The sequence below is a fragment of the Acinonyx jubatus genome, chromosome E1 (genome assembly GCF_027475565.1).
Source record: "Acinonyx jubatus isolate Ajub_Pintada_27869175 chromosome E1, VMU_Ajub_asm_v1.0, whole genome shotgun sequence".
Lineage (NCBI taxonomy): Eukaryota > Metazoa > Chordata > Mammalia > Carnivora > Felidae > Acinonyx > Acinonyx jubatus.
The window spans coordinates 30,741,156-30,756,837 of NC_069397.1; the positions used below are offsets into that span (position 1 = coordinate 30,741,156).

The 15,682-nt window shown below is 37.7% G+C and overlaps 1 protein-coding gene across 11 annotated transcripts in view; it reads right to left on the reverse strand.

Moving 5' to 3' along the window:
- Positions 1 to 15,682, reverse strand: part of STXBP4 (syntaxin binding protein 4) — a 166,939-nt gene that overhangs the window by 139,946 nt on the left and 11,311 nt on the right. For 2 of the 11 annotated variants that reach the window (XM_053212452.1, XM_027034162.1), the window contains exons 2-4: positions 12,436 to 12,512; positions 11,383 to 11,507; positions 7,268 to 7,384 (exon numbers count right to left, since the gene is read on the reverse strand). In XM_053212452.1, coding sequence (XP_053068427.1) covers positions 7,268 to 7,323 — 56 coding nt within the window. In that variant the 5' untranslated portion in view covers positions 7,324 to 7,384; positions 11,383 to 11,507; positions 12,436 to 12,512. Of the gene's footprint in view, positions 1 to 7,267; positions 7,401 to 9,865; positions 11,336 to 11,364; positions 11,508 to 12,435; positions 12,513 to 15,682 lie in introns of those variants that run through there. The other 9 variants (XM_053212450.1, XM_027034160.1, XM_027034161.2 and 6 more) reach the window with 8 other exon arrangements.

The following is a 15,682-nucleotide window of genomic DNA, read 5'->3' on the forward strand; positions in this document are numbered from 1 at the left end:
CAATGGGGGAGAATAAACAAAATTCTAGAGTACTTATTTCCAGGAGAAAGGGTGGGGAATGTGATCAGGGAATGGACACAGGAAGCCTGAGTAGTACCTAAAATTTTCTACTTCTTAAGTCTAAGTAACTCTAAGTGAACTCTAAGCAGATTCATAGGTGTTCATTCTATTTTTATGCTCCATTTATATGTGTCAAATGTCACATCATCAAAAAGAAAAGAAATTCTCCATCCCCCCCAAATAAAAAGGAGCTCATAATATCTGCCCCAACAATGTGTTTAGCTAGCTGAATTATGTTTTGGTTTTATATTCTAGTTCTATATTGGAAGTAAGGGTCAAATAGAGAAATTTTTAATCTAATTAAAAATAAATTAATAAGTAAGTGAAATTAAATAAATGTCATTATTAAATCCAGCCCTAGGCCATTTGGAATCTACAAAACAGCTCTTTATTGGAATCAGTTCAGTAAGGTAGATTACAACTAAAATTTAATGGCTATACTACTATTGACTTGTATCACAAAGCCTGGCAACAATTTAGGGAGAGAAAAGGGGAAAACGTAGACAGAAGAAAGCTGTTTCACTGGAGCAAAGCTTTCAAGGACACCAACAAGGAGGGGTATCTGGGTGGCTCAGTCGGTTAAGCGTCTGACTTCAGCTCAGGTCACGATCGATCTCACGTTTCGTGAGTTCGAGCCCCACGTCGGGCTCTGCACTGACAGCTTGGAGCCTGGAGCCTGCTTCGGATTCTATGTCTCCCTCTCTCTCTCTCTCTGTCCCTCCCCTGCTCACGCTCTGTCTCTCTCTGTCAAAAATAAAAAAAAACATTAAAAAAAAATTAAAGGACACTGACAAGGAAAAAAAAGGACTTTTTAGAATCAGGGTGGCAGACAGTACATACTGTCAGATGGCAGTTCTTCCATTTGGGCAGGGGCCTTCAGACACAGTGGACAGAAGAGGAAAGAGCAGGAGGTATGGCAGCCGGATAGACCCGAATGCTAATTTGAGCTCTACAACTTGCTAGCTAGATGTTGATAAACAAATAGAGAGAGAGAGAGAGAGTGAAAGAGGGGAAGGGGGCTGGGAGAGGCACAAGAGGTAATCCACAAAAAACATAGATCTGAATTAAAAATTGTTAGAGGGAGCTCCCGTATCCACGTATCTTATATAGACCACAGCTGGCTGTCAGGGTTGCAGAGGAAAAGGCTACTGAAAACACATAGGTGGGGGCACCTGGGTGGCTCAGTTGGTTAAGTGTCTGCTCAGGTCATGATCTCAAGGTTCATGAGTTTGAGCCCTGCATTGGGCTCTCTGCTGTCAGCACAGGGCCTGCTTCAGATCCTCTGCCCCCTGCCCCTGCCCCTCCCCTGTTAGTGTGCTCGCGCATTCTCTCTCTCAAAGAAATAAACAAATCAACATTAAAAAAAACAGGTAGGCAACAGGGTTTCAGCAGACCTGCTATCTTCCACATTTTCCTCTCAGACTGTACACTATTAGCAGTACAGAGGGAAAAGCTCCCATGAACACAATTTAATGTATCTTATATTAAAGCACACTAAGGTACCGAAGTAGCATTTTCCATCAGGACAAGAGTCAGAAAAGGGAGGAAGAATAATGCCCTCTAACTGCAGCTTTTGGTGTTTCTATATATTTTTTCCTTTACTAAAAAGTATTTACAGCGTTTTTTTTTTCTTTGCCTCCTAGAATAAGATCTTAGCTGATCATGTGAATTTCTGAACCTGTTTAAAAGTCAGAACCTGCAAACTAAAACACAGCTATTTCCGTAAAAGTCTGGCATTCAAAACCAGTGAATCTTGCCCCAGTTGGATTAATGTATATGTGAAGATACTAACTTCGGGGACATGCTGAGGCCTCTTCCACACTGTCTGGGTTCTGATTCAGCAGTTACTGAGCAACTGCATAAGGCGCCAGGCAAGGCGCCAAGCCCTTTCACATGCCCACCTTCAGGGTCTGCATTCTTTTGCACTGACATTTACAAAGATGTTGAAGTCATAACATATCCCTGACCATTTAGACACTTCTGTTAAAAACCACTAGCACTGTTCATTTACAATAACCATTATATAGTTTTCTAAATAACATGTTACCATGTTATCAGAAACCATCTATACAGCCTGACTCTGATTTAACTAACTCTGGATTCCTGAATACTAAGGAAGGCTCCTGCAAGACTTCCCGTTCTTTTCCCATTACTCTCAGAAACTGTCAACTTCTTTTACTGCCAGTTACTAATATGAATTTAGGCAAGACGCTTAATCTCTATGAGATTCCATTTTCTTAGCTGTAAAGTGGAGATAAATACCTGTCACACAAGGTTGCTATTAGTAATTAAGTAACATCGATGAAATTCTAGCACACTGTAGGTGTCATATAAAGGTGAGTTGAATCAGAATTCCATGCCTGTTGTAATTTTCGTATTGATAGCAAATTTAATCCTATTTACTCCTCAAATTAAGAACCTTTAAAGGCTGCCCATGGGTAGGAAAAGTTGAAATTCCTTAGCTTCCCAGACTCAGCACAACAAACTACCTACAATCTACTTTCTCCAGCCTCACCATCCACCTTCCCTCCTCAGCATACAAATTCTTCAATCTATTCTCAGAAAATGTTGTTCACACCACCTACCCCACCACTTCTCCACCTGATGAACTGGCACTTAAACTTCACTGCCAAGTACAAACATTTGCTCTGAGATAAGTTTGCCCCAATCGCCTGGAATTACTTATCTGTTCCTCTCTCCCCAAAAGCACTTTTACTTATCTCAGTAATTACACTTACTTTGTGCTGTCCCTATTTGTCCACATAGCTTTTTCTCTCCTATTAGAGCACATTAATCCAGCGACTTCCAAACTAGCAGCCCTGATTTTTTTCAGTTGGCCAGAACCATGTCCTTTTCATGGTTGTTTCCCCCAGCCAGGTACACAATAAGCCCACAATAAATTAATCAGGGCCAGAAAACAGTCTGAGAAAATTAAGGTGGCTCAGACAGTAGTAATAATGGCAAAAGAGAAAAGAATGACTTGTAAAGTGAACCCTCTTGGGTTGCTACTTCCTTAGCTTCCAGTGATGGGACTGGCTTCTAGACACTATGTCATCCAGAGGCCTTGGTCCGAGTTCCATGGTTAGGATCAGCACATTCTGAAAACAGACTTCCTCTGAAAGATAAATATGTCCTACTTCGATCCTCTGTGAACAATGACTTAACCATTAGTATCTACATCTGTGTGATCGCTGTCTTTACCTACAGGATTTGACTTAAAAAAAAAAAAAGGTCCTGAATTTATCAAATTTAAGATGACATTGACTGTAAAATAGCCATTATTTTACACAGCACTAAGAGAAGAAAATGCTGCCAATTACACTATGAAATTGACTGTAAGACTCATCTCATAGAGCTTATATGTATGTGCTTTAATATAGGTCTTAGAATCAGTTAAATGATATATGAAATGTAGTATCAGGTTTGAAGAAAAGCTTTTGATCACTGCCTGCTTTCCTTACACTATTAGAAAAATAAAGAAGCAAAAACATGTGAAAACTTCAAAGAAAGTTTGTGTCCAGAATATAACGCAAAGGACAAGGGAAGAAGGGGACTTGGTATGGAGCCAGATGGTGGCAGGGGAATGGGGAACAGGCAGAAACATGACAGAATGACTAAGGGATCATTCATTCATAAATATTAACTGAGCAATTAGTTTATGCCAGGCATCACTTTGGGGACTAAGGATATTATTGTGAATAAAACCAGATAGAATCCTCCCACCTAGGAAACATACTGTCTTGTGGTTCAGACAGAGTTGATAAAATAAGTACAGATATGGATGTGTGTTTACAAACTGAGATCGGTGATATCTCAGGAAAGAAACAGGATCTAGGAGCACATATTGGAAAAAAGACCTGGCCTAAGCTGGAGGGCACCGAGAACACATTCCTCAGGAATTAGTCTTTGAATAGATATTTGGAAGTCATGGCGGCGGCAGCAAGGGTGTGTTCTGAGTCAGAGGGTACAGCATATGAGAAAGAACTTCAGGAAACTGAAAAAATACCGCTCTGGAAGCATAAAGATGGAAAGCCAGAGAAATAGAGGGTAGAAGTCACGTGATACAGGCAACTGAATATTAGTAAGATAGGCTGGGGAGGAAATAGGCATGGTGCATAAAAGCAGACAAAGCTATTGTGAGATCTGATTAAAAGCTATGTGCTGGTGGTGGAGATCAAGAAGACTGATGGGCTCAAGTGATATTTAGAGAGTAAAAAAGTCAACAGCATGTGCTGATAAAACTGGGGATGAATGTTAAGGGAGAGGAAGTAGTTAGGTTGCTGTTAGGTTTTCTAACTTGATACAACTGGAAGGTGTCATTCATCAAGTTTGGGAACAGAGGAAGAAGCTCTCTTTGGGAAGAGATGGCCAGATGAGGGTATGGTGTAACTATCATGAGTCTTGCCTCAACTACAGTGAGTTTGAGATGCCTTAAGGAGATCCAAGTGGAAATGCTGACCAAGCAATTGGACATGTGAGTATGAAGCTCAAAGGAGTATCTCAGCCAGAAAAAGGTCTAAGATTGAACACTAAAGACTCCAGACTGATATGGAACTGGCTGGTGGGGTGAAAAGGGCCTTGGAGTTCTCATATTTCCTCAGTACCTAGTACATCTAATCTCATCCTATAGGCTGTCTCTAACACTTTGAGCTGGAAGAATCTTTCCTTCTATTGCAATGGAAAAATTGTCAAGATGCCCCAAGTATGAATATGTTTTTCAAAGAAACATGGTATTTTGGTTACGGAACCAGTACTGTATTTTGTATTTCCCAGTAGGAAAACATCCATGCATGTGTAAGGGGGTGGGGGTGAGGGTTCAGGCAGCTGTGATTAATTAAAGATTTCTTCTGAGTTCCAATAGCCCTCTAACATATGAAGTTTGGGAATATAAATGCAATATAATCCATCTATAAACTTGGGGATTACCTATACTGTAATTCTCAAACAACAGAATATTATAATTAGAGCAAGTGAAAGCACTCATATGCATTTAAAAATATGAAGGTGCTCAGTTCAGCAACTTAATAAGGATAATCTTATGAGCCTGTGTTTCCTATTGTATGAATGCATCTACTATGCAGAAATTTTGCACAGATTAGAAATTTATTAACATGCCTAACAGTATTTGGAACACAGTAAATGCTATTCTTAATAAAAACATTTAAAAATAAAACTGCACCAATTTGTATTTGCAGAATAAATATGCATGTAAGTCTCCATCTTGAGGAAGTATACAAAAATGAGTGTGAGCATTGCAAGTGTATTTATTCTTCTCTGTCTCCACCTTTCTCTGTTTTGGCTGTTTTCTTCCTTTGGACTTGACCAGATACTGTCAAGGAACATTAATAACTCTGTGCTGCTCTCTAGTGGTAAATATAGAATATAGTCCATTAAATGACTACTTTTTGATAGCCTTCTAAACAATGAAATTCTAAGAAAAACCAGTAAGAGAAAGTATTTAATTTCCCAGTCTGCTACCACTGATAGCAGATTAAGTGTCCCTCAGCATGTTATCCCTTTATTATTTTAACTATAAATATGTTTCATTGGAATAAAAAAGCACAAACTGATACGTATCATAATAGCAAATTTTTATCACTTGTTGGATACCATGATCTATCATTACATTGTATGAAGTGTGGTCTAAGAAATAACTTGGCTATAGTGAACACACACACACACACACACACACACACACACACACGTCCCTCAACTAAAGCAGTCATAAACACCTCAATTCTTACAAGACTAATTTTATTTTTTGTTTGAATTTGTTAAACACTTTAGTATTTAAGTAAACTTTATTTGGTTAATAATTTAAATTCAATAGCTAAAAGTCTGTATTATTATATATCCTAAATTTATTATATAACACTTACAACATGGTAAGTGTATCCTATTATCTCAACAAGCTTGAAACAATTGAAATCATTTCTACTAATTTTGAAATTATTGGCGAAACTAATTTTTTTTTCCTAACAAGGGGAATAAAAATCCAGTTGCCTAGATAAACTACTTGCTAAACAAATGTTTGGGGTGAGGGTGGAGGTAAGGGCAGGACTATTTATTGAATCAAAATAACTAAAAGAACAACAATATGAATAAACTTAATGTTAAAAGGATCCTTTCTCATGCTCTATAGCTTGCTGTTAATACAATTATTTTATGAAATTCTTTATATCCTATATCTCTCCAAAAAGGACTGCAGGCAATTTTCAACAAAAGACAGATAGAATCACATTAGTAAAACAGATATGGCAAATGAAATTCAGGAGGAATGAAAATGAAAATATAGTAACTAGTTTGTTAACTAAGTTGTTGATATTGTACTTCAAATGTGGATCTGAGCTTTCTAGCAACCAGAGCAAAAAGGAAATCATGATTTATATATTTCTTATAACAAAGAGGGGAGTAAGGCTTTCTAATTTGTAAAAAAAGAAAAAAAAGATATTTTCTGGTCTTAAATCTAAATCTAATTTCTCATGTGGGCAACTAATGCGTGATATAAATAACAAACTAAACAAGAATTACTGCAAATTCAGAGATGAGCAGAATTTACATGCTGAGTTTGTATATTTTGCATTTAGGAGAGGCTAAATATGAAGGTACTTCCAGTTTAAGTGATCTGACTTAATCCAAATTCAGCAGTGGAGAGATCACATGCCTTCAAATACAATTTCTCAAAATCAGACTTTGGATAAGAGTTAAATAGTATATTATTAAAAATATATAACCTTTAGTTAAGAGTTTGAAGTCTGGGGGCACCTGGGTGGCTCAGTTGGTTAAGTGTCTGACTTCAGCTCATGATCTCACCATTTGTGAGTTGGAGCCCCGTGTTGGGCTCTGTGCTGATAGCTCAGAGCCTGGAGCCTGCTTTAGATTCTGTGTCTCCCTCTCTCTGCCCCTCCCCTGCTCGCAGACTGTCTCTCTCTCTCTCTCTCTCAAAAATAAATAAACATTAAAAAAAAAAAGATTCTCAAATTTGTTATTTTCCAATTTATTTCATGTTTACTTCCTATTTATTTGTTAGGTTAAAGCTCCTTGAAGGTAAAGGCCTATCTTCCAGTTCTTACAAGATCTTTCACTGAGAAATAGTCACTGGGGACATTCAATTAATACTAAAAATTTACTGATGTAGTAGGAAAACAAACCTCACCACTAGTAGGTTTGGTTTTTGGTGAAATATTATTTTTATTTTAATTTTTACCTTGTAACAGTCTCCTCCAGGAATAATTTCCTGAATATATACCAAGGGGCCTTCATTCCGGTTAATTCCTCCAAGGATCTTCAGACCAAGGCCCGTTTCCTTGGTAACTGTGATCATCTGAAAGGCAGGATCCCTAAGATAAAGTAAATTAGCACTCACAGGTTAGCCTAGAGGATCTATGCCCACTTTTTCTTCAAACTACTTGTTAAATCAAATTCTTAGATCTAGATAACCCCATGTACTCAGTACATACCAGTAACGACATTTAGAAAAGTATGATGATAGGAAAACAATCAAATGGATTCTGTTATCTGTAGTATTTTTTTTCTATAAAAACAAACCATAGAAGAAATTACAGCAATAGTGCTTATTTCTCTGTTGTAGAAGGAAGAAAAATACCTTCAACATATAATTTAAATATATTTAAAGGTTTATTAAAGGTAACTGAACAGATTTCCCTTTTTAGCTGGCTTCTTAGACTACACTGAGGGATCAATCCCAAAATTAAAGATTTTATTGAGTTAGGTAAGTGACTTTTTAAAAGACATGTTGGCAGTCATTTAAAGCAAAATAAATATGACCTCCATTTGAATATCGAAAAGAAAAGTTTATCTTTTTAATTTCAGAAGAGTATTTTCTGATAGAAAGCACATGCTCATCCGTAATTTCTGTCAAACGTTAAGAACAATGACATTAGAAAAGAAGGAGGGGCGCCTGAGTGGCTCAGGCAGTTAAGCATCTGACTTCAGTTAAAGTCGTGATCTTGCAGTTCATGAGTTTGAGCCCCACATTGGGCTCTGTGCTGACAGCTCAGAGCCCGCAGTCTGCTTCAGATTCAGTGTCTTCCCCTCCTTCTGCCCCTACCCCACTTGCTCTCTGTCTCTCAAAAAATAAATAAATACTAAAAAATTTTTTTAGAAAAAGAAAAGAAGGAACTGTCAAAAGAATTCTATAAAAGGCATACCCTCAAATTGTGTTTCTGAACACTCCAGTCAGAGCGGAGACTTTTATTGGTCAAAGAGGGCTTGAACACAGTTTCAAATAAGGCTTAGGGCTGCCTGCTTACATATGATGTAACTGGGGTTGTGCTAAGCAATATACATACACTATGCTATTCAACTTAGCATTTATACAACTCCTAAGATTATTACCCTCATTTTTCTGAAAGCACCAAAGTCTGGGAAGGTTAACTTGGTGGTCTAAGGTTATAAAGCTGGAGAACAGCAATGGAAACCCAGTTTGTGTTACTCTAGAGGTGAAATGTGGCATAAGATATGCTTCGTGGAGGTATCAAAGCCAGTGATGAATATTGGAGCTATCTTCACACATATCAAAAAAACTGAAACTGGTATTAAAAAAGGTGCCTCATATCTTAAATATGATTACAGTTTTTAGAAAAAGCTTTCTTATCTTCTGCCACAAGAATTCTAACTATATCTTTAAGAAAGCATGTATTCAAAAGTTAAATAATAAAAAAGACAGGAGGAAAAAAATTAAAATACAAAAAAACCCCACAAAACCTTATAAGCCTTCCTGCTTTTGAATATTTTGCTCTCTACACAGGACATTGTTCAGGGTTGCATTATACAGAATTAAGCTCTGGTGTTGGATGGCCTCTCTGGTTACTAGGGCAACAGTCAATTAGCTAGAAAAAGAGGCAGAAGGGACTAGGTCCACAATGTTTCACTGTTACAGAATTCAGAAGCTCAGCCCACTTTTGATGGAATATTAGGTTATAAGGGCATAAAAGAATGAAGCCTAGAATTGAGAGAGAGGAGGGAAAGGGGGAATTAAGGTACCTCATTAGGTACCTCGTATAACCTCTTAAACCCTCCAAATGCAAATTTCCTTCAATGGGGGATACTCATAATCTCCACCATATATTAGTGCTTCAGTAAAGGATCCCTCTTTTTCTAATTGTCAACAGAATTTCTGTATTTTGTACAGCATTTACTTGCCAGGACCTTATGTTACAACTCCCTTATGTTAAAATTTTGTATTATTTACTTTTTCTTAGCTATTAGAAATAGTTCTGCTGCTCAACTTTAATCCCAGAGAATTACAAGTTAAAACTAGGCAGAGATATTGCTATTTACTTACAAGATCAACATATAATTTAAAACTGTGACAATATACTCCAGTGACAAGGCTGTGGAAAAAGAGGTACTCTTGTACATTGTTGATGGGAATGCAAAATGGCATAACTTCTAATGAGGGAATTTGATAAACTCTAAGTTTACCCTCTGATCCAGAAATCCATTTCTAGGAATCTATCCCAAAGATACTCTGGCAAAAAAATACAAAATTACGTGTATACTAGGTTATTTATTTTCGCATAATTTGAAATCTTCAAAAATTGCAAATAATGGGTATCTATCAATAAGGTGCTGGCTGAATAAACTATGGTAAATTGATAGGATAGAATACATAGTTACAAAAGGTACAAAAAAGACATTTATAGACTGATATGAAGAGACTACCAGGATATAATTTTAAAAATTTATATATATATATATATATATATATATATATATATATATATATATTTTTTTTTTTTTTTTTTAAAGGCAAGATCAAAGAGTATATATAATATGCTACCTTTTTGTTAAGAATATGCTGGTGAGTGGAAACTGGGAGGTGGAGCCTGGATGTTGGGGCCGTATTGACTCAGTCGTATGATTCTTTCCCATGGCCTTGATTTTGCCTTAAGAAGTTGGACAAAACTCTCTGCTGTCCCAGAAAGTAAAACTGTTCAGCACCAGAGCATAAAGCTGTGCATGGAGCTCTCTGCACACACCACAGATGAGCCTGGCTGGTGACCCCTGGAGACCAGAACTTTCCAGTGCTCTCAGGAAGTGATGTCAGAGAAAGACATCCTGAGTTTAACCAGCCTGACATCCTTCTCCAGGGAAGACCTGTGAACCTGAGCTGAAGGGCTAATGTGCATGTGTTTACTATGAATAATAGCTTTGAGGTAAAAATATTGACTCAAGTGTGTATATACATACACACACAAATACATATATATATATAAAACATGTGTATATATTTATATGTATATTATTTGCTTATCCAAAAAGAAGCACAGGGAAAGAACCAAAAATAAAAATGGTTATCTATAGGAAGAATGAGGGCACAGAGTGAATGAAAGACAAGAATGCCTTATTCTATGAGTTATAGGTTTGCAAAATGGCCACAAGTTCTTCCCATCGCTGTCTGTATGCCCTGTGGAATGTGACTTTACTGTTCGTTCCATTAAAAAGTAGAGTCTAGGGGTGCCTGGGTGGTTCAGTTGGTTGAGCATCTGACTTCGGTTTGGGTCATGATCTCATGGTTCATGAGTTCGAGCCCTGTGTTGGGCTCTATGCTGACAGCTCAGAGCCTGGAGCCTGCTTCAGATTCTGTGTCTCCCTCTCTCTCTGCTCCTCTCCCACTCATGCTCTGTCTCTCTCTTTCTCCTTCAAAAAAATAAATAAAAACATTAAAAAAAAAAAGTAGATTCTATATCTATACCCCTTGAATTTGGACTTGGCTATCTGAATTGCTTCAGTCAATGACAGACCAGCAAATGTAAGGGAAACAGACATTTGAAAAACACTTGGGCTTGTTGCTGGGAACCATTCCACCATCCTGTGAAAAAGCCTGAGCTAGCCTCTTGGAGAATGAGACCAGGTTCAGAGAGATAGCCATCCAGACTTTCCAGATGAGGCCCCAGAAATGTGAATGAGGCCATCCTACACTATCCGATACATACCAGAACAACCAAAGCATGAGAAAAAATAAATGCTTGCTGTTTCAAGGCAATTCGGGTGGTTTGTTACTCAGCAAAAGTTAATCTTACATTATCTTATTTTGATACTTGAATCATAAAATATTTTAAATATTCAAAATATCAGATCAAATTTTTTAAAAAGCAATTTCTATAAAGAATTATAAAAAAGAATGCAGAATTTATCCCATACATTGATTTACATTGGAAAGTAATTATTGATCAACTTCCTAATTATTGCTTTAGACCAGTTAGCTGTATAAAATTTTGAACTAAAAGCTCATTAACATTCTGTATATTTCAAACTATGTGGCTCAAAACATATTACATTTAATTTAAAAATTACTTTTCAAGTAGACTGGATGATACCACAGCAGGTGTATTTTTATTCATGATTTTACCACAGGAGCCTTGGATTTAACCACTGTGTAAATGAAGATCTTGATGAAGAGTCTAGAAATTCTTCTTTTCCTAAGAATGGAGAAGTAGAAAATAAATTTTCATGCCTTAAGAGTAGTCAAATTTGATTTCAATTTTGCATAAAAACATCACATACACTTGGTATGTAAATGATATGCATTTATATAGACACGTTAGAGGTTGATAATATCTAAGAAATATAAAGACAGTTCTCCAGAGAGAGAGAGAGCGCTATAGGGCTATATTCACATCATTATCTGTATCTATATAAAATTGGCATTTTCTGGCAGAGATGAAAAATACAGTTAAGCTTTAGGTAACTATATAGCTTCCACCATTAATACACTTAAATCACATACTAATAAAACACTGTGACAAATATCTCTTGTGAGCACAAGGCTAGAAAGTTGTGTTTTTTTAATGTTTATTTATTTTTTATTTTTTTAATGTTTTTATTCATTTTTGAGAGACAGAACACTAGTTCGGGAGGGGAAGAAAGAGAGAGGGAGACACAGAATCTGAAGCAGGCTCCAGGCTCTGAGCTGTCAGCACAGATCCCAAAGCAGGGCTTGAACCCACAAACAGTGAGATCATGACCTGAACCAAAATCAGATGCTTAACCGACTGAGCCACCCAGAAGCCCCATTAATGTTTATTTATTTATTTTGGAAAGGCAGAGAGAGAGAGAGAGAGAGAGAGAGACAGAGAGAGAGAGAGAGAATGCACAAGTAGGGGAGGGGCAGAAAGAGACAGGGAGACACAGAATCACAATCAGGCTCCAGGCTCCAAGTTGTCAGCACAGAGCCTGACACAGGGCTTAAACCCATGAACCACGAGATCATGACCTAAGGCAAAGTCAGGCGCTCAACTGACTGACTGAGCCACCCTGGCGCCCAGGCTAGAAAGTTTATAGTCAGAATATCTGTAAGATAATTATATAATACACTGTTGAAAAAAACAGAAATTCCTATTGTCATACCAACTATCTTGAGGTACTTCTTGTAGATCCAATATTACTCTGAATCATATCATTCCACAAGCTTCTTAAATACTTTCCTGTGAAAAGAAAAAAAAATATGTGTGTGTGTGTGTATGTGTGTGTGTGTGTGTGTGTATGATTTTAATGTTTCATGTGGCTCCACTGTGAAAATTAAAAAGAATGATGCAGTTTCATTTAATTAAAAAAAGTTGTATTTGAACAGAAGTTTACCATCTCTGCATAAGAAATATGGATAAAGTACAGAACTTTAAAAGCCACTGGGAACATTTAGCACAACCCTCTTATTAAAGAAATGAATAGCTAGATTCAGAAATTGTGTGCTTTCCCCACACAAGTGAGAAATAGTGGTTGTTTTTCTAGCTAGCATTCAGACTTCAAAGCCTAGAGTGTGGTGGACCTTGACATCAGATAGGCCTAGATTCCAATGTGACCTTCTTCTCCAGGCCTTAGTTTCTTCATAGGTACAGTAACTACCTTGACTGTAGTGATGGTTTTACAAATGAATGCACATGTCAAAACTTACCAAATTCTCTCACTATAAATAGGTACTGTTTATTACAAGTCAATCATATCTTAATAAAGCTAAATTTTTAAAAACCTGATGAATCTGATTTTTATTTAAAGTTGCCAGAGGGGAAGGGCTGGTGGGGGGTGGGGGGTAGAGACTGGCAAAATGGATGAAGGGGAGTGGGAGATACAGGCTCCCAGTTACGAAATGAGCAAGAAATAAATAAATCACAGGGATGAAAAGTCCAGCATAGGGAATACGGTCAGTGATATTATAATAATGTTGTATGGCAACGGATGGCAGCTACACGTGTGGTGAACACAGCATAATGTACTGTTGTAGAGTCACTATGTTGTGTACCTGAAACTAATGAAACACTGTGTGTCAACTATACTTCAATAAATTTTTCTTAAATAAAATTATCTAAAAACAAAAAAACGGGAAGCTTGACCTTGGCATATATCTTCCTTCCCTTCAGAGAGCCCACTTATAAGAGTATAAATTCATAATGTACATGAATAAATGGGAGAAGAGCCATCAGATTAAATGTTCAACAGATTTCTGGAAGACAAAAAATAGGGAGGTGATAACGGATAAAGGAAGGCTGAAGAAGCTGAAAATTAGGGCAAGCCTTCTTAAATATTTTCGAGTTTGAGCACACACACAGAAAATCGGAATATACGTACAAAGCACCGGGGTAAACAGAGGCGGCATGCTATACCTGTGAGGAGCTACGGGAAGTCAGTAACTCAGCACACCAGTAACTGATTCAAAGCAAAATTCTGGCCCTGGAAACAGCTGGACAGAAATGCAGGGCAAAACTATCTTGCAGAATCCCACACAGGCTGAGGACTTGGGGACCCAAAGTTCTAGGAAGAGCAAAACTGAGGCAGAGAACTAAAATCAAGGGGATCATCCCAGCCCTTCACTAACCATTGAATGATGAAGAAATCACAGATTCTGCTGTAAATAATTTGAGTAGACCCTGAAGAAAGAGCCAAACACCTTCTGGGAACCTAACATAGTGTTGTTCCACTAGCCTGGGTGTTAAAATCCTGTTTCAACTTTCACAGTCCCTGTGGTAGCAAGCAACAGGAACAGGGGAAGCATGCAGATCAAAAGCAGCAGAAAAATGAAGCCAAAGTGAGTAAGATCCCCATCTAGTGGTGATTTGTCTTTACTGAACACAGGGTCCCCAGGTGATGAAACATACCCACGTCTAATGGCTATGTCGCTGTTAAACTATACAACAGATTTCATATAATGTCATACTTAACAAGGCAGTTTTTTTTTTTTCAACGTTTACTTATTTTTGGGACAGAGAGAGACAGAGCATGAACGGGGGAGGGGCAGAGAGAGAGGGAGACACAGAATCGGAAACAGGCTCCAGGCTCTGAGCCATCAGCCCAGAGCCCGACGCGGGGCTGGAACTCACGGACCGCGAGATCGTGACCTGGCTGAAGTCGGACGCTTAACCGACTGCGCCACCCAGGCGCCCCATCAAGGCAGTTTTAAATATTTCTATTTAAATTATTAAAATGAAATTTAAGTATTTAAATTATTTTATTCGCTTAACATGCCTGACAGTGTCCTAAGTGCTCGAGGTGAGCTTAAAAAGCACAGTCTATCTCCAGAGACAGTCAAATAAACAGACATCAGGAGGGTGCTAAGTGCTCTGATAGTGCACACAGGGGGTTGGGGAAGCATGGGGGAAGGCCAGCCTGCCCAGAATGTTGTCATTACTGAACACCAATATGGCCAGGCACCATGTTGGAGGATTTTATACTCCCTCAAAGGAGCCCCACAAAGCAGGTATTACATATTTGTATTTACATAAATGAAAGACATTTACATAAATGAAAATGTCATGCAGAAGCTATGTGACTTGTCCATGACCACAAGGTTAACCAGTTATAAACTGGAATTTGAATCCAGTTCTGTCTAGCTCCAAACCCAATATTTTTCCACTATGGCATGCTGGGAAACTGAAATTTGTAGAAAAGTGTCATTCTCTGAAAATATAGGAGTACTAACAGTAGTAATATGCTGTCTCTCTCTTATTTTTTTAAATTCATTTATTTTGAGAGAGAGAGAGAGAGAGAGAGAGAGAGAGAGAGAGAGAGAATGAATGGGGGAGGGGCACAGAGAGAATCCCAAGCAGGTTTCCTGCTGTCAATGCAGAGCCCAACTTGGGCTTGAACCCACACACTGTGAGATAATGACTTGAGTGGAAATCAAGAGTCAGACACTTAACCTACTGAGCCACCCAGGTGCCCCTATGCTGTCTCTTTTATATGGAGATATTACTGCTGATTAAACTAACAGAAATGTGTTTAGTTTTATCCATCCAAACAGCGGGCTTTTTTTTTTAAACAAACAAGATATCTATTGTGGTTTTTTTAAACAAACAAGATATCTATATCTATCCTTAAAGCTTAAATATCATAAAGTGCCTTTTCATTCCCTCTCTTCTATTTATTCCCTACTCCTTTCTTTCTAGAAGTTAGCAAGCCTCTCAACCAACAAGGGTTCTATAATGTTACACACACACACACCCCCCCCCCACAACTTCACATTATTAATGAATGACACAGAAGAAAAATACTCTTATTCTTTTACTAAAAATACACCCATTCAAGAAAAATATATTGTTTTTCTAGTTTAGTGACTCATAAGAGGGAAAATGTTAGATCAGCAAAAGCAGAGAAAGTGGAACAT